General features: G+C 40.2%; 1 protein-coding gene across 1 annotated transcript in view; it reads left to right on the top strand.

Annotated features, from left to right (window-relative positions):
* Positions 1-1104: 1104 nt before the first annotated feature.
* LOC103174799 (collagen alpha-1(XXIV) chain) overlaps positions 1105-20140 on the top strand; it is a 129472-nt gene continuing 110436 nt past the window's right edge. Inside the window, exons 1-3 of the mRNA XM_042334983.1 lie at positions 1105-1544; positions 1657-1745; positions 12863-12927. Coding sequence (XP_042190917.1) covers positions 1690-1745; positions 12863-12927 — 121 coding nt within the window. The 5' untranslated portion in view covers positions 1105-1544; positions 1657-1689. The remainder of the gene's footprint in view (positions 1545-1656; positions 1746-12862; positions 12928-20140) is intronic.

Here is a 20140-nt window from a genome sequence, read left to right as displayed (position 1 = left end):
CCGAAAGTGTTGTGTAACCTTATTTGCACAACGTTTCCAAAGTGATTTAGTGTAATGGTTATGTCCACGCCAATCCTCTCAGCCCCTACTCTCCCTCCTTCCCTTACATGTGTGTGTGTGTGTGTATGGTACATTTCGGATGCAGGAACAGCCTCTCACCATTGTATTTGCTCGGATGCTCGTTATGTGCAGGACTGCAATCCAAAGTATTTCGGGAATAATCTTAATAAGAAACAGTTTGCATTGAAGGTTCCGGCGATTGCTGGTGCGAAGTGTCGTGTTTTGCAGAGTGAAGCAGCAGGGAGGGGGGTGTGGAGACGGAAATAGCCTATTTCAAGATTCCAGGTCCCCAAATAAAAACCGAGTTTCGCTTATTAAATTCTCAATGTAAATTCGAACACGTCAGTCAACTTCCCCCCCCCCCCCCCCCCTCCCCCCTCCTCCTCCCCTCTCTGAGAGGGTAAGACGCGAGTGGAGAGAGCCTGTCACCTTTTGGGGAATGCTTTCGGTTGATCTTTCTTAGGTGAGTAGCCTCCAGTTGTCATCCTTCATTCATTTGCTCTCAGCACTGACACCGTTAAGGACAGGTGTCTTCGAGAAATGTTCCACTCCCAACAGCAGAGGCAGATTTACTGTGTCCCTTGGCTGTTGGGGGAAATGTAACTCGCTGATGTGAATTATAGGCAATGCATCCAGTGGGCAGTGTGTGGGCAATGGTGTGGGCGATGCACTAACTACCCATTGTAAAAAAATGTTCCTGTACTAAATAGTATTTTTTTATGGTGTAAAGTTACAATATGCATGGGGTCATTTCGTTGCTGTGTGCGCTCTCTGTCTCGCACTTACTGTATCCAACGTTTCTGTTAGAACCATTTTTATTTATTTATTTACTTACTTACTTATTTATTGATATGATTCATTTAATTTATTTCTTTATTTGCACCCTCGCCTTTTGTCGGTATGAGTAACTCCTTCGATTTGCATTCGGAGGATGCGCTGTGCGTTGTACAGGAGGGTCAGCACTTGGCGAGAGAAGTGCAGGGGGGGGGGGCAATAGCCTCCGAGAGACTGCACATTAAACCCATCAGATACAGGGCTGTGATGTCACTGCTGAAACCTAACACCGAGAAGCAAATCCATCTCCTGCCCGCAACCTCTTTCGCTAACAAGTCAAGGCACCTCCTGAAGTCAATGCCTGGAGGGGCGTCAGGGAGGACGAGGAGCGGCTGTTCCCAGTTTACTTGGCATTCAAGACACTGATACTGAACGCAGACTTCTGACATACACACACACACACACATACACACACTCGCACACACACTCACACCGTTTGTCATTATCCACATGCCATTCTCTCCAGTCTGAACGCTTGCTCGTCCACAGTAAAGCATCTGCATCCATCCATCCATCCATCCATCCATCGATCGATCGATCGATCGATCCCACGCCAGGGTCTGAGAGAGTTTATGCTTCTTTGCCGGAGGAGCGATGCAGTCCTCAAATCACACAACTTCCCCGTCTGCAACATGTGGATAACGTGCTAGGTCTGGGCTCTCTCTCTCTCACTGTGTGTGTGTGTGTGTGTGTATTTCCGCCAGCATTGGTTTTCATGCACACTGTATATGAATCAGCTTCGCTGTCGAATTCTGTTTTCAGTTCGGACTTCGCTGCTTGGACAAATGCATACAAATGCATTTAGGAGCCCAAAGGACAAGGAGTGGAATCATCTCTCCCCCCGTGAAAACGTAAGTAAAACCCAGCATCGGATATACCCAGCGCCTATGTTTGTATAGGGGCACCTTCTGATAACGCTGCAAACGCAGAGCTGGGCAGGAATCTCTTGGGTCGTGTCTCAATTGGATTTAATTAATTGTTCGAGTGACTTGTGTCTCATTAGTCCTCCGATTTCGATGTCACCTATAATTCTGCCAACACGTTTCCGAGACAGTTTAACGAGACCGTTTGTGTCCAGACAGTCGGGCGTGCAGTGGGAATATGGTGAATTGGTCGTTTTCCAGTGCTTTAAAAAGCAGATACATACTTGGCACAGCTGGTCGGTTTATGTTGCTTCCGTCGGTTACGTCGTTTGGTGGTGGTGGGGGGGAGCAGATCTAAACATCTAAACATGAGTTCCCCCAAGTACAAGTATGGTAAGCTTTACCCCCCACCCCCCAACCAAAAAAAATCCTCGTGTTAGTGTCAGCATTTGGAAGAGATGTGGTCGTTACGCTCTCTGTATTCTGGTTACAGACCACCCTGGCTCTTTGCCACCCCAGTCTTGTTTGCATAGGAATAGGCAGATGAACCCAAACACCAAAATGCTTCGGCGGGGATCAAAAGTCTTTTTATCAAATCGACTGGTAGCATTAGTCCACCTAACACAGGAGCCAGTTGTGGCGTCGGCAGCGGTTGAAGTCGTGGTGCTACATCGACAGGTCGTGTTGTGGCTACGCGTGAACGTTGAATGGTTCAGTCACTCGGAGCACATTATTGATGATGATATCCCAGTCGCAGAGCTGTGCCTCCCCCCCCACCTCCCCCCCCCCACCCCAAGCAGTGCCTGTACATGTCAGCTCTCGGGAGCGCTGGCGGATCGCATTGCAACTCGTTGTGATTTGCCCCATCTGAAATCGTGTGATCCCGGGTGTGCAGGTCAGAGGGAAATAATAATAAAAAATCCACAAAGTCGCCCAAACGCTTTTAAGTCGCCGCCGAATGTGCGTGACGGTAACTTGTTATGTCTTGGGAGACAGATGCTCCAGCTGCTGTGGAGGTGGTTTCACTGAAGGTCTGAAACATGAAGGGGGCCGCTGAGTAGAGCAGCGCTTCAGAGCGTTATCCTGGGCAGTTGGGGATGGGAGAGTTGGGCGAGTGCGCACAGCAAGTCAAGAGAGGCTTTGCTGGATGGAGTCTGCACCCCCCACTTCACCCCACTTCAACACTCACAGCCCCTGTTTCTCTCGCCCCGTTGCCCATAATAATCTGCTTTGCATTGCAAGAGCCAACAGAACAACTGCTCCCGGGGGGGGGAGTGGGTCATTGTCGGAATTATTTGTTCCTTTTTTTTAAAAAAACACAAAAAAACATGGCAGCTGAAGATCCACACTTCCTGCTCGGCATTGCTAATAAAACTGTACGTCGCGAGTAATGTTTAACCCGTTCAATACCGCCTACCCTTCCAGCTTTCAGAGCTCGGGCTCAGCTCTTGCGGCGGCTCTGCAGCAGCTCTGCTGCGGCTCTGCAGCGGCTCTGCTGCGGCTCTGCAGCAGCTCTGCTGCGGCTCTGCAGGCGCAAAAAAAAAAGGATCAATCCATCCATTGAAAAAAAAACACTTGCAGCGAGACTGGGGAAAGGGAATCAGGAAGACACCGCGATTCTTAAGATCACTGCGATAAAGTTAAGTCGCGATTCAGGGCGAACTTTGTAGCAATGCTGCACGGGTTAAAGTGGGCATTAACATCTACACCACCCCCGGACAGGACAAAATAACCCCCCCACCACCCACCCACCCACACCCCCATTGGGAAATCAAGAGTTGACTCTTTTTGCTTAAGAAAAAAAAGCCGATCGGAAGAAAGATACCATCCAGTTGTCAAATGCGCAGTAACGCGTAATAGACGCGGACCTCAGCCTTTACACTGGAGAATGGGCTCATTCAGGAACTGTTTTCCAAAGCTGATTTGAAATAGAACATAGTTTATCTGTCGAATAGTTTGGTGCTCTCTATCCTGGAGATGGGTGTGTGTGTTTGTATTTGTGTGCATATATATATAAACATATATATATATATATATGGGCAATAGAGACGCAAATTAATTGGATGATCCGTAGTCAAACATATTTGTCGTTTTCTGTATAAACCGATGTGTTTACACTCGGAGCAAAACGTTGCTCTCCACTCCACTCACTTGTGCATTCTGGTCGCTGCTCCTAAAACGTGTGCAACAAACTTTCGAGTAGATTCTGGCAGAAGCTGCAAAGGCCCGAGGTGAATTCTTTTGGCTTATAACGTAATTGACTCCAGATGATGAAACAGTGGTATGGGAAGCCTTGAAAATAAAATCTCATGCATTTGACAACGCGGCAACATGAAAGTAGCGCAGCTTTTTTCTCTCTCTCTCTCTCTCTCTCTTTCTCTCTCTCAATCTCTCTCTCTTTTTTTTTGCCTTAGTGTTGAAGAGTGTTCTTGTAACTCAGCTCGACATTCCGAGAGAGGACGCTAACCTCGACTCCCACTGCGGGTGGAGAGGGAAGGCTGGCAACGTGGACACACACGTCCACGGGCTGTGATTCATTCCTGTCACATATGCATTCACGCAACCACACCGTACGCTGCAGTTATCGATCCACTTTACCTCGTCACTTTACACAGATGGACCCCATTCAGATGGACCCCATTCTGTGTGCATATGCAAACACACAGACGGACCCCATTCGTCCCTACGTCCTACACAGCCTCACTATCTTACACACTGGTCGACTACTGTGAACCGAATCGATAGCATCGCTCCTGTTTGAACGTGCAGTTTCTGTTTCCCTAACTAGATTTGCCTTCTTTTCCCCTCCCAATAACCTTATTGCATTGGGGGCGGGGGAGGGGGGGGGGTCTTTTTTTAAAATATTTTTATATTTAAAAAAAAGGAAGTTATTTTATTCAAACCTCTGGCGCAAGAAAAAAGAATGAACGCATTTTGCTTTCCACTGACCAGTGTTGTTGTGTTAAGAAAAGCATTGAGGGTGACCCAGATGAATAGATGCGCTTGTGTGGCCGCCTGACCCACAGTTCGAGGCAAACACATCAGACTGAACATGCCAGGGAGCACTGACTCTTAACACTGCTGAGCAATGAACCCTCACCTCCTCCATCCACCTTCACACGCACACACCCCCACCCAGTACGTCTGGATGTTACTGTAGTAAAGGGAACGTGGCACACACACACACACACACAAAAACCATTTAAATAAACGTGGTTTCTTTCATTTGTTTTAAAACAAAGAATCTGGAATGGGCTGGAAACCCACTGAGTGATTCACGAGTTGCAGCAAACGATTACACTGGGGCTGTCGATGCTCTCACACACTGCACAACCAAACACATCTCAAAAAATGCGCAGTGTGCCATCCGCTATGAAAACTTCCCTTTGCACTTTTGCTTTGCTCCTAATATGTCCCCGTGTCGTCGGCGTCCGTTCCCCCCCCCCCTCAGATTGACGAGGTTAAGGCAACCCGAGCTGGGTGGGCTGTGTGTGCATTGATCACTCATTGAGAGAAAGTGCAAAAGGAAAAGCGATTTGTTAAGTGATTATCCTAAGAAGGCAAATGTTTGCCCTTCTTTTCACATGCAATACATTTGCTTGTTTGGTCAGACAGACGGTCAGACAGACAGACAGACAGACAGACAGCAGAATACAGTGATGAGCAGACATTGAGGTTTTCCATTTAATCTGTCACTGTGTAAACGTGTGGTTCGTGGTGTCTGTAAACGTCTTAAATTACCCACTACAGAAGGGTTGGGGGCGCTTCCTTTGCAGATCATAATAGCTGCCTTCCAAACGCTATTTACGAAGAATTTAAAGGGATAATTTCCCACAAATATACCTTTGTGACTGGAATGTAAGAAAATGTAACTTGCTAATTCTGGTGTGTGTGGGGGGGTGGTGGGGGGGCGGGATGGAGGTCTTAAAAGTTCTTAAAACTTTGAAGTATGGTTCTCTGAGTTCTGAAGAATAGCAGAATCCATTTTCCTGGTGTTGACTGTAAATGCTCCATAAAAAAAGTGTTTCAAAATGTTAATTTATATTTGTGTTCATTTATGAGAGTAGGAAGGAGTCTGTCATTCACTGTCGAGCTTTTCAGCATCATGTTTATTGGTTATGTATCATCTTAAGCAGTGCTTTTAAATGAATGAAACATATATTTCCTCAACTGTGAGAAAATGGCCCATAATACATGTTATGTGAAGTTATGTGCTTTCAATAGTTTGCTCCAATCGTTGTGTTAATCTAGAAATATTGAAATAAGTTATTTCCTTCCTGTCAGCCTTTATTTCTGCCTAGCTCAGACTCTGAGGTTTTGAGGGGATTAGGTTGAATGCATTGATCTCCATAGGGAAAAAAAGTAAATCAAGTTTCAGATGTTACATTATTGCTTAATAATCCCACCGGGGGAGGGAGATTTAAACATAAAATGAATGAATAATCAGTGGTAGAAAAACGTATCCCCATAACTTTAATGTTGCAAACAGGTGCCTTGAAACTTGTAGTTTTACATGAATGCAGTGATGATATTATTGATACAGTGGTTAGGAAGTCCAAGCAATTGAAGAGGAAACTTAAAGGAATGTTGAAGATTCTTTGAGATAAGGAGACAAAGGTACTAATACTTGGGCTGCTTCAGGGGATGTCAGGGGCCCAAGAGAGGCTGAGCTGGATAATTAATCTCCACAACTGGTTGAAGAGATGATGTACAGAGGAAGGGACAGCTTTATGAATGCATTGATACTGGAGGGGGCTTGGGTTGGCAAGTTTTTTTTAAAAAAAAAGCAAGAATAGGGGTTTGCCTGTGAAGTTGAAATGGAACATGATCCCTTTTAATTGAGAAAACATTTACACTGAACCGAATAGGCAAAAAGATCAAAAATGACTGGGCTGTGCCTAAGTGCCTAAAAGGCATGGGAACAGGATAGAACCAATCAATTTCTTGGAAGGTGCAATCGCTAAAAATAACTGTATGGAAAACTATCTTTACATAAAATGGAACAAATATGTTTTTTAAAAAAAGTAAAATAAATGCAACAATCTGATACTAGTCAAGGGATTAATTCTGTAAGTTTTTGGTTGTTGAGAAGGATCAGGACAAACTCATTAAGACCACTTTCAGTCTTGCTTCCCAGAAAGATTAGACAGATATTGAGTGGGTCGATCCATCACTTGAAGGTAAAATGACTGAACTAATTCACTTGGAACTTTATGATATTTAGGGCAAGGATAAGTTGAAGCTGATTCTTAAAGTGCATTGACATGAAATGGACAGGCTGGCTTAAATCGTTTTGAGCAAGTCATCTACAGGATGTAGCAATTAGATAATAAGGACCAGCCTTTCAAAAAAAAACTTCTCTAAAAATCACTCCTTAAATGGAATTCACACAGAGCTGTACTCATCATGATGTCAATTATGTAGCAATAAAGCAGGCCGGATTTGGATCACATTGGATGGGAGAGGATGCAATTACTGAGATTGTCCCAGGCTCCGGTGAAATGCAATGGGGTTCATCATGGTTTAATAACACCTTTTGGTATTCATTAACAAATTGCTCTACAAATAATCAACAACCCCAAAGTGAGGGGAAAAAAAGGTTTGATATGTCGATGAATTTTGTGCCAAACTACACATAAGGCAGAATTTGATGTTTCAAGAGGAGAAAGATTAAATTGAGATTTTAAATAATTATCTGGGAACTTAGAGATACAGTTGTCAAAGTAACTGAAATGACAGGTAAAGAAACACAGCAGATGCACAAACATTTTGATTTAATGTAAGCAGATCGAGAATGCATTTGGTTTACTTGAATGTAATATACCACAAATGAAACTAGGGAGACAATATTTTTTTTAAAAAATCATCTTGGATCTAATGAAGACTGGAACACTGTTTGTGGTTATAGTTGTAAATGCTAGTATGAAAAGAGTTGGTTGGGCCTCCAAAGGAAGAGATCGGTAGATAAGTTGAAGAAAATCAGGTGTGTGACATTTTTGTGTTGGCTTGTAAGTTCAATGTTTATTAAGGAGATCAAGGGTCAGTGGTGACAAAAAATCTTCACTCATGTAGCTTCTGGAGTGTTTTGGGGCATATCACACAGTATCTTTTAGATTTAGGAGGTGGCTTGCCAAATCTAAAAAAACAAACGGGAGGTGCATTTTCCATTGCTTGTCATTTTAAGTGTACTACAATATAGAGTAAAAGGTTATTGAGGTTAGTTTTACAGAATTATTTCCAATGAAACTGTTAAAATCTTTCTCGTATTATATCATGACGATTGTTAGTTGCATTTCAGTTCTATAAATTGCAAATTCGTATTTAGTGAGGGAGCTTTCTGACTAATCATCAGGGCACAATATAAGTGTTGTACCATGTTTTATTTATCCTTATCCTTATACTGTGTGTTTAACATAGATATAAACAAAATGAAAATAATACTGGGCTATCTTTAGTGAGAGTTCTAATCAGGGTTTTAGTGCTCAGTAAATCATTATGTGAGCGTGCATTTCAACATCAAGAAACTGACTGGCAGTAATTATGTGAAAAGTACCATCATCTTCTAAGGAACTATATTCCTATTAGTGGTAACATTACCACAGACAGGATAATTCCAGCCAAGATGTTTCTTCTTTTAAAACTGGTAGCGTTTATGATAAGATGTGATGGTACACACATGCAGATCCCTAAAGAAACAAGAAAGCTTTATTCGAAACATTCAGTTGCCTGTCTACAATTAGGGTAATGAATAACCAAGGACAGAAAAATAACAAATTTGGAAACTTATAACCATCTCATGTCACCGGTTGCTAAGAATCATTTAATTTGAGTTCTGGATCTCCAGTTGGTCCAAAGGTGCCAGAGGCTGCCTGCATTTGTACAGAAGCTCAGTTTAGTTGAGTTAGGTCAGTATTACATGCTGCAGCATTGAAACAACACACTGTATGCTATTGTGGTGCTCAGTAATTTTATGACTGTCAATCTCCACAGGATTTGCAGTATTTCTGTTGACCAGGTAATCATTCGGTACTTACTATCAGCCGTATAACTTCCAGTAATTCAGTTGCAAGTTTACTTAAAATGATACTCCTGTTATGTTTGGCATTATGCATAAACACAGCTGTATTTGCACCATGTGTAAATGTATTTATTCATTGTGAATTGCAGGTGTATTTACACAGGGCCAAGGCAAATGGTGAATCATACCACTAAGAAAAAAAGTGCAATGAGTCCAAACTTAATTTATTTTCCACTGCTTTTAAAACTTCTTGCTTAACAATTTACAAAATCTATTTCCAGGCATCAACACCCCACATACTTCTGTACAGTTCTGTGAACATGGCTCCTGAAATGATTTTTTAAATAAAGTCACTAACGCTTGAATTGTTAAATGCATAAGGAATCTGTGATTCCAGGTATTTAATATGATAGAAAGCAACCATGCAAGATATAGATTTGACCAAGGAGAAACTTTTACCTGGGCAGACGCAAGAGTGATCAGAATATTACATCTTATGGAAGAGGGACCTGCTGAACTCTGGCTATTCCAGGAATTCTGGTAAGTGTCACATTATTTTATCAAACTATGCTCTATTACTTCATTCATGAGCATCTCCATTATTATTATTAAACATTGTAAAATATATATTACAATAATACACATGCAAGCATAATCAACCACTTTTGGCCTATAATTAATTGCTTCTATATGATAATAAGTTATATAATAAAAGTGTCATCTTATTGTAACCTCCTTCAATTATATGTAAACCATTGTCGCCTAAGAAAAAATTCTTGTTCTTGTATCTTTACAGAAGATCTTTCACATCCTCGTCCTCTGGTTCAGCAAAATAGATCATCGATCAAGATCTTAGAGAAGGAGGTTACATCACACCACAAAGGAACTGCTATGGTTGGAGAGCAACAAAAATGGCCATGTGGGGAATAGATCTTTTTTTAAAAAAAACATGCCTAGGTGACAGGAGAATGAGAAAAAAAGTTCACGAATGTCAAAATGTCTCAGTACTTCACAATAAATTGATATCAAATGTAGGGACTGCTTTTGTACGTAATGACATATTAACCCTCTGTGGGGTAAGTGCAGCTGTGCTCTTTAATGTTCCCTGGCTGCACAATCACAGAGCCAACAAGAGGTAGAATTTGGTCCTTCTCTCAGAGGTTCCATTAACTTGTGCACGTTTGGCTCCACTGATTCTGCATCCTGTACCTCTTTCTTTATCTTTCATATTCATATCTTTTCTGTTTGCCCTGATTTTTGGTAGAAAGGTCACTTTTAGAACTCTGGGATGTTATACACAAGTTCGACTATAAGAACGTAGAATGATGCCAAATATTTTGTAATATTACACATCTATTGAAGGATACTGTTTCTCCAATCATGTGCTCAGTATTCTTGTACTGATCTCCAGCAAGCCAGCCTGGATTTGCAACAGCATGTGACACCACAGAGCGACTCCACATTCGGACTTCCTTAGAGTCAACTAAAGGCCATTTTCAGCAGAATGTATTGTGACAATTCAATTGCCATTCTTATAGTGGGTACCACAATACCACTTAGTATTCCTCAATCGACCTGGGTTCGATTCCAGGCAGGGCGAAACCTTGGGCAAGTTTCCTTACTCCACATGCCTGATAATAATGCCTCAAGGAAAAAAATAAAGAAATAAAAATTGGTCACTTCAATCCACGACTGTTTGTGGGACATTGTTGTGCGCAATTGGCTGCCGCGTTTCACCCACAAATAGTCAATTCACTTTACAGTATATTCTGTGAAGCGCTTTGAGCGTCTAAAAGACTTGAAAAGCGCTGTATCAAATGCAAGGATTATTATTATTATGATTATCTCTACAGACCCACATAGCCCATCCGTAAATAAAAAGATATGCTAATAATTTTGTGAAATTTACTTTCCACAGTACAATATAATTGGTAAGCATATTTTAAATGTTAAAACCCTTATCTACAAAGTTTGATGTTGCCCCAATTTAAATAATCTGTTCCACTTCAAACCCTCTGTTGATATTTAAATGTGTTTTAAGTGAAACTTGCATATAATTTAATATTACTTTTTATTTAATGGCACAGATTTGTTATCTTGCCATAAATTTGTTTTGAATGTTCTTTGCAATAAAAAGTTTGGATCCACTGATTCTGCATCCTGTGACTTTTTCTTAATACTTTATCTAGCTTCATCTGAACTGTTAAAAAGCCATTACTATCTTCCCTAATTATAGGTAGAAAGCTCAATTTTAGAACTCTGAGATTTTAAAGCAACATACTTGCAGAACAAGATTATATTTGTCCATAAATGAAGTGCAATTTTCTTAGTAGGCACCTAATTTGATTCTGTATCTGAAAATAAATTAGAGGAACATATTCTTTCAATGTATACTTGGGATGTTTAATTCTGTGTGTATACATTTGGGCCATAATTATGGGCCCATAAATCAAATTGTTCAGTGATGTGTAGTTTAACTGAGGGGTTGTGTAAATAACTGCACTACTTTAGAAAATCTTGTTTCAAAAGTAGGTAATCGTTGCTGTTCTATAAATATGTAATAGTTTTGTAAACTGTGCACGTTTGTTACCATGTGTTGTAATTTACAACAGCACAGGTTCTGAAACTCTGTAGGTTAAGTCGATTTTATGGTTTCTGGCTCTGGTTTTGTTGTAGGCTGTAAATGAAAGATGTTCCAGTCAAATCAGTAGATACTCTTGAGCAGTGAAAGAAACTATCTAGTCTCAAATATTAATGCTAGGCATAGAAATATGTGGCTTTATTGATGGATCCATGTGAAGGCAAGGACCTAAACATTGTGTTGTACTTTCCTAGTTTGCAAGTAACTTATTTGTAGCACTGAGGATCAGGAGATGATTGACAGGGGTCTGAAATAACACCCCGTGGTTAACCATTACATCTAATTTTAATGTCTTTTTTTAAGAAAAAAAGGAGCTTATGGAAACAGATGATTAATATGTTTAAGAATTTAATCTGTTTACCTTGAGTAGAATTCAAATGTGCTACCTCAAGAGTATAGGCATTTAATCTAAACAAATGTGTGTAAAGACTACTATAATATGCACATTTAAAGAGATGAAAGTAATTGTTGCAGCAGTCTTCTACTTAATTAAAGAGCATGACACTCTTCATTTTACAACATTACATTTAATGAAGAGTTGAGCGTTTCGCAGTAAAAAGCACTTTTGTTAAAAACACAAAATTCTTATATGCATGTATTTTACCTATTTTGTTAGGTGTAGTGCATTTCCCTTTCAAATAAGGTTTGTGGGCAATGATGTTTATCTCCCAATGATAATATTTGATCTAGAAATTAGATCAAACTGCAGGCAGGTGGAATCTACCCCTGAGCTTTGCAGACCTGGCTCAGTCCCAAGATAATAGGCAGGGCATGGAGACTAGAAGCATTCCTGCTCTTACCCTGTATTTAAGATCATAAAAGACCTATAATTTATTTTGTATGGATATTATTAGTAAAAATGTTATAATAGGATATTAACAGCAAGATTCTTGTACAGACTATATGTAAGGTATTAACCTTAAGTGATCCAAGTGTTAGTTACGGTCAGAATGTAGTGAGCAGTGCTTAAGCTAAAGGTGTGTGGAAGGAACACTAGGATATCAGCAATAAGCTAGCAATTTTAATCTAATCAACTCTATGTTCCTTTAGAAATACCTGGCTGATTTCATTTTGTTTTCCTTCTCTGTGAAGGGCGCAATATAATACAAGGTTTATTGTTTGTTTTCAATTTACTAGGTTTCTGTCTTTATTTTTGAGCCAATCACTCATTGATTGACTTGATTTCTAATGCTGGGATCTTATCATTGTTGACTTTTAATGAAATTTCCCATATGCATATATAAAAGGATATTTGGTTTTAGCAATGGGCCTTCATTGGCTAGTCAGGAATGCTTCTAGAAGCAAGAATGCTTCTAGTCTCCATGTCCTGCCTATCATCTTGGGACTGAGCCAGGTCTGCAAGGCTAGACCACATTGATCTCTAGAGGGTAGAACTTAGAATAACTTTGAAGATCTACTAAACTCCATTGTGCTTCTTCTCTGCAGGAACTCCCTCCTTTTCTTGCTTACAGTATGTTTGACTGCCGGAATTGCACAAGGACATTCGCAAGGTAAGATGATACTATTCCCTTTAATCATATATCTAGTGATGTTGCAGCACGTAATTGGCTTTATGTAACAATCTGCAACTTATAGTCAACTAACTATCTTGGAGAGTTCCTGCAAATTTTCAATTTTAGCTGGTTTTCCCAGTTAAGTTGCAAATGAAGATGAGCATTAGGAGATACATTTGTACGTTCCCTACCTCCAAATGTACACTATTAACAATTTCTTTGTGTACTTTGGAGTTTGTATTTCAAAAGGAAGTCTCCAACAACCCCTCATTGTATTTTTTTGTCTACTTACAGTGTTATTGATAACGTGTGCTATAAATTGATCACTAAAATAAATCTAGGAAAAGATTAATAATATACAATGGCAACCATTTTATCTCTAATTAACATGAAATCATGGGTTGGATGGAATGGCCTGGATTGTACTATATACCATGCAGCAGTCTTTCTTCTTGAATGCTCATTTGAATACATTTGATTGTGGAATATCTTTCTGAGTTTCAAAAACATCAGAAATATGACTTTCACAGTCTAGGTCTTGGTTGGTAATGATTTAGTTTTAAGCGTATTCTGTAGTTACAAAGTTAGTTAGTCATGAATTCTCAATTACAGTGTGTTCTACAGCTGGAAACGTTCCATTTCCTCCTGTGAGAATAAGTTAATATACACATTACATTTCAATCTCTACGCTCATAGAGTATTGCACACTTTTAATTTGGTCAGGCGGGTGTCCCACACATGTGAAAACCTATCTCCATGCTTAAGAATATCCAAACCAGACAGACAGTTCCACATATATATATATATTCCACCTAAACACGGAAAGTGTCTGTGTCTGGAATGGAATTCATACTCTCTCACTGTAGGGACCCACTCTGTTTACCTAATTCTGGAATGTATTAAGTGTGGATTGGCAAGAGCTCAGGCTCAGGGAACCTAGAGTGTGCATTGGGGAACTCCTGGAACCAGCTGACCACATAGCTTGCAATTGAGAGCACTGTCCAGCAAGCTTCTGCTGCTTTTCCAGCTACGGCTACCTTGCCATTAGGGATTTGGCTTGCAGGGATAACAGGAGGCCAGGCAGAAAGAATCCTTGCCCCCAGTAACTGGTCTGCCCTTCCAAGGCCCTTGGATGAGTCAGGATGGCTGGTCCGTCATCGGCAGTGCCTTGGATTATTGCGGACCCCACACCAGGTCCAGTATGGAAATAATAAAGGGCGAGATATTCCTTGTGAGTGACAAGTGCAAGACAAGAGCCTGGTTAAGACTTATCTAGAGATGGGGATGAGATTGGTGAAAACAAAACTGGTTGTGCGTTGTTGGTTTGAGGATCCCACAAATGGCTTTGGCCAACTGAATATATACATTCACGCCATTGTGACACACTGTTGTGGTAGAAGTTTGGCAGTTTTTGTTATAATAGTAAAGTAACAGTAACTGTTCCGGATGGAGAATCTGCAGCTGAAGTTCCTGGCTGAAAGAAGCTTTGGTTTCTTGTTTGTTGCTGAATTACTAAAGACTTTTGAGAGGGTTTATAGCATGTGGATAATTCTGGGCAAATATGGTTTTGTTCGAATAGAATATGGGGGGATTCCAAAGGGACTGGGGAAGATTTCTGTTATATGTTCTGCAGATATTAATCTTTCTACAAGAAAATGGCAGTAATTTAGATGTGTAACGATTGTTCAATTGAGAATTTAATGTGCTCTATTTATATGCTGTACTTCAGTTGTGGGTTAAACTGGAAATGTTAGTACACTTAAAGGATTTGGATGAGGTGTATTTGGAGATGGGCAAGTGTTGGCAAAGTACTCACAACAGCTGTGGCTCTGGATCTGCCTTGACTTGCTCTCTGGGAGAAAACTATTATTATTTGATTTGTGTGATGTATGTGTGTATATATATCGGTTAATCTACATAAAAGCAAATAGTATTCATATTGCATTTTTTTTATCTGCTAATTTCAGGTAAGGTCCAGATGAACTCTTTCACTTCCATTTCACTCCCACATATTTTGTTAAAATCCAATTCTTTGGATAGTTTCTGTTTGACTGTATTAATTCTAAGTCACCAAAAAGCGCAGCTAAGCATGTGCAGCTGTGATCCTAAAAATCGTTCATAGTAATATTCATGTTTCCTTTTTCGCTCCGAAGCACTTTTATGTTCTTATGGACACTTGCAGAACATCTGGATTCTGCTACAGCTGATGTCTCTGATGGCAGAAGTCCCTGGCTTTCCTTCACTCATCATTGTTGTTAAGAACTATCTTGTGTGAGAGGGGCTGGTTACGACAAACATGTGATTAACACAGTTCTGTGATAGCCTTCGCAACAGCTCAAAGAGGAGATGGGGAAGGATAATGCCTGGAAGAGTTGGCTGACTTAGCAACTGCACATTTAGACCAATTCGTATTTACTCGCTTGAATGAAAGAACTGGTTTGGTTTCATTCTGCTCAATTCTAATTTATTCAGATTTATATTGGAAGGAAAAAAAAGTCTTCAAACAATCACTGATACTACTGAATCTTCACACTTTTGGACCAATCCTCACTTTGTTTCTTCTACCTTGATTGTTCTTCCAATGTCACTGTCCTCAATGTCTATTTGCCTGTTGTGGGGTCTCTTATCCCCTTTCTTCCCCTTCACAGCTCTGCTCAATCTACTGTTTCCACCCATTGCAGCCCTGCTCAGACTGCTGAATGCTCCTATCACAACTCCTCCCAGTCTTCCCAAGTTCTCTCCATCCAAATGTACCTGCTGCCAGATCTCCCTCACCTGGTTCATGTCCAGGTTTGGATTGTTCATTGTTGGCAAGGGCGTACTTGTGTGCAAAACTGTTCATTACAACTTCCATAAACACATTTCCCATTAACAAAAATGAATTATAAGAATAGAGTGTGATCCAAAACTTGACATGTGCTGCTTAGGATGTCAAGGATCCTACAGAAAGAAATCTAACATTCTGTGCATGCACAGTTCACTAAGAATAATTTTTCAAGGGCATAGCTGTACACAAGCAAAGTCAGGACATGCAGAATCAGTTTTGATTTGTACTTGTTTGAAAAGAATGAGCCAAATTTCAGCTATAACTGAGAAAGGCTAAGATCAGCCAAAATCCCTCCCAGCTCCCTGAAAAATATTGGTTTGAGCTCAGATGCCATGTTTGTTCTCATCCCCATTTGCAAACATTTTTTCACCTGCACCCAATGACCTTGCAACCTTTTGTGTGTGGTTCCATTAAGGTCATCCAAGAGGCGGGGGGATGAGTGGGAAGCTCTTAAATTTATAGGACTAGCAAATTGGATGGTTTTGCGAACAGCAGCTTGTGAAATGCATGTCAAGATTCATGAAAGACAATTCATGGATTCCCAGCCAACAGAGGCCATAAAAATACCAGTAAGTGAAGCTCACTGTGTCAGCTTGGGAGTTGTGCCCCTCGTGCCCTCCGTTCTACCATTGGTGGCCACGTTTTCAGCCACTACGTCTCAAAATCTGGAACACTCTTCCTCTATCTTTCCACTTTGCCCCTTCCTTCCCCATCTTCAGGTCAATCGTGCCTATGGTCACCCCACCCGCGCCCACCCCCCCTTCCCCAGCTCGGCGACATGCTCTGCCACTCTCAAGCGCTCTGGGACGCTATTTTGCGTGAGGAGCATTATATCAATGCAAGTTGTTGTTGTTGATTAAACACTGATGAGTCTTGCAGTGAATTCCACAATCTGTTATTCGCAAACTGGAAGTCACAATTAACAAAAGTAATCCAATTTGCCACTTTTAGTCCACATAGTCACATATCAAATGCTTCAATAGCTAGCGTGTAAAATAGGAAATGATTTAAATATATATTCTATAAAAGCTATAATTTTCATGTTGTATTTCCAGTGAAATACCTGGGTTTCAAAATATTTACTATTCTGTGTGTTCTGAGGTTTATTCTACTTGAAAGTAAAGTATCTTAAAGAGAAATGTGTCACATATGTGTCATATTTTGGATCAACAAGTCACAGTTGGAAGTGAATTTCTGATGACATCAGTTTTTTTTTAAATTGGGGTTTAGTGTCAAATAATTGATTGTATTTAACAAATAATAGGATTAAACCTAAATGTTTAATCATGAGTGACTGCAATTGGGTTGACTGGGATTACATGGATAGTGGAACAGTATCTCAAATAACTATCCACATGAATTATACATTACAAATATGAACAAGTGCAGCTCTTGTCAATTTTAAAAAGCACAATACAATGGATTTATTCAAGTAGCATAAAGGAAAAAAGGCTTTTCCCTCTATTTAGCAGGATTCCTGTCACCATCTATCTCCTGCACCTTTAATAGGGTCAAGTATTCAGGATGACACATTTAGAATTAACCCTGAGGTTGAGGCATTGGGTTGGTATCACAATTCTCACAAACCAACCAGGTTTGTGATTATAGTGCGAGATGACATTTCTGGCCTCACATTGTTTCCAAACATTTGTAAGAAGTGCAGGTGTTGATATTGCACATGATTAAATCTGCCAGTGATTTTGGCGAGTCTCAAGTATTCCTTTCCAGACATCTGTCTCAGTTGCTTCTGGCTTTCATTAAAACTGCAGAGTCACAAACCCACCACAATGAAATGCTTTGCTTGCTCTGTCGTACAGCTTTTGTACTGTGGTTAAGGTGACGTAATCACATTTTTTTAAAAAAAGTAATAATTTGAAATACATACAAATAAACAAATGGGCATAAGGCATTAATATCACATGATTCATTTAATTTTATATTTATGTGGTGAAACTCTTTCCAAGTATGTGTGTTAACCATACTCTATGTGGTCAATGAGAAAACAAAGAAAACCTACGGTGTGAAAAGCTTTATCTCAGAGTTATGCTATTTATTAGATCACTTCATGTATGTTTGTGTGTGTTTTGCAGCCTTGACTACATTTGATTTTCTCCAGAGGCATTTTATGTGAAAAACACTTTTTAAAGGGTGTGAGTTGTGAAGAAATTCACGACCTAAAGTGCGAAGGATGAGTTCATTTGTCCGAGTACTGTCTGGTCTCAAGGTGGCCAGCAAGTATGTTTGACCATTTCCTCTTCTGGATGTGAAAAATAAGATTGCAGTTTGGCAGAGATCTGATATCGTATCTGATATTTGGGCCGAGTATTTTAACAATGATGTGATGGTTGTTTATCTGTTACATGCCTCCTTTCTTGTGGTCTGATGCTTAACATAGGGTGTGTTGCTGTTACTTATTGCCTTTGCTGATTAGATTCAACTCAATACATACACTTTGGGACATGGGTGGTATTTATAACCTGCTATCTTTTTCAGATAGCTGGGTTCTAAATACTTTTAGGAATGTCATTGAATGCATCCTTTGCTGAAGCGATCAATTCAGCCTAAAAATGACTTGGGGACTTGCGTTATAGGTTATGTGTGAGCTGTGGAGAGTATTATAAAGAAATGGACATATCCCTTACTTCCTTGGGATTTCGGACACCTAATTTCCTTACCTCATCTCCTGAATGCATTAACTCAATATATAGATTGTAATTCTGTGGGTTCTGGCTGTTCACTGGTATCCCACTCAAATTGACTTTCTTCACATGTGAGGCCATACAGTGAGTGCCAGAAGGCTATGCAACTGTGAGATAGTAGAATACACACACCTTTTTAAGCATATATCACTGGAGAGCGATCATGAACAGAAACAAACTGAATTTTTCCACTTTCACCACAGCTCCAGCTGAATTCAGTTCACTCAGTACAGATTAGCCAAGAGCAGGGACGAAGGACAGTGTTTAGTCTCCACAGGACTGAATGTTGAATTAGTCATTTCAAACCATCTGCCAAGTTATTTTCTCTCTTCCCTTTAGTCTCCCATCCAATCCCCGTGTAAGCGAGTAGACTGTTTTCCAGACAACATCGCTCTTGAGGATTGTGGAAGCAATCAGTGCTTTTTCTTGAAAAAAGGAAATAACTTCCTTCATCTGAGGTCTAGTGCTAAAGCTGTATAGAAAATCTGTGGGTTCCTAAACCACAGGACAGTGATTTTCTGCATTGCCAAGCTGCACCAGCTACCTGTCTTTCCATGTTATGGATCAAAACTGGGGATCGCCCAAGACTGTATGATTTCCTAGCCTCTTCCCATTTTTATATTCCAAGTGGCTTTACCAAAGGAGACGTCAAAGGAGCAGCTTTTCCATCTTGCATCTTAGTACCTCGCTGGACAAAATGTAGGTTATATAATGAAGAACTTAAAACTAAGGAGTCTCCTAACTTCCACCAAGTTCCAACAATGTGATCTTTCTATATTCCCAAAAAAGTCATCAACTCCATTAAAAATATATTCATGGTTTACAGCCCGACAATTGCACTAACCCATGGAGACGTTTCTCCCATCAGCAAAGCCATTTCCCCAGGTCAATGAATAACTGACTTGGATAGTTTCATTGTTTTTCTTTGTTCCAGTATTGGTGAACAAGTCTTGTTACACATGCAAAGCTAAATTGAAAATACAATCTATAATATTTAATAAAGTATAGACAGAATGTGGTCTTTGGAAAGCAAGATAAAGAGGGATCTTTTCAACAAAAACATTCTAATTTAGTCCACCAAATTACTCCAAGACTTGTAAATCTTATTCTGTTCTCAAACAAGATTTTTTAATCTGATTTACTAGGCTTTAGATTGTTAGTGCTTATACTGAGGTGTTGGTGGAGGAAAAAATGACCTCATCATAAATAACCTCCAGACTGCCATTGTAGACACCTTAAACATATTTATAACAGACTTGAATTGCAGATATAACAACCTTTCTGTGCCAATGTAACCATTAAAATAGAGATTGAGTCAGTATACTGCGATAGAATTCAGAATAGTTTGTTGTAAACCTGTTAATAGCATTCAGATGCAAAGATGAATAGTTTTGGCTTGTCTAGAATGGAGTGCTCCAGTTATGCTGACAATTGGAAAGCAAACAACTCTATTCTTGCATGCAAAACTATACCATTCTGGCTGTTCTAGATATCAGAGACCTACCTTGATTGTGGAGTCCTGTAGCTCAGTGGTTAGAGCTCTCATCTCGCAAATGAGAGACCTGGGTTCAATTCCCGGCAAGGTGAAACGTTGGGCAAGTTTCCTTACTCCACACCCCTCTGTTTATGTAGCAGTGAGTAGGAACCCAGTTGTTAGTCGTATGGCCAATTGCTTTTCCAGGGG

Source organism: Callorhinchus milii, unplaced genomic scaffold (assembly GCF_018977255.1).
Source record: "Callorhinchus milii isolate IMCB2004 unplaced genomic scaffold, IMCB_Cmil_1.0 Scaffold5, whole genome shotgun sequence".
NCBI lineage: Eukaryota > Metazoa > Chordata > Chondrichthyes > Chimaeriformes > Callorhinchidae > Callorhinchus > Callorhinchus milii.
This window is presented reverse-complemented; position numbering and strand designations above follow the sequence as displayed.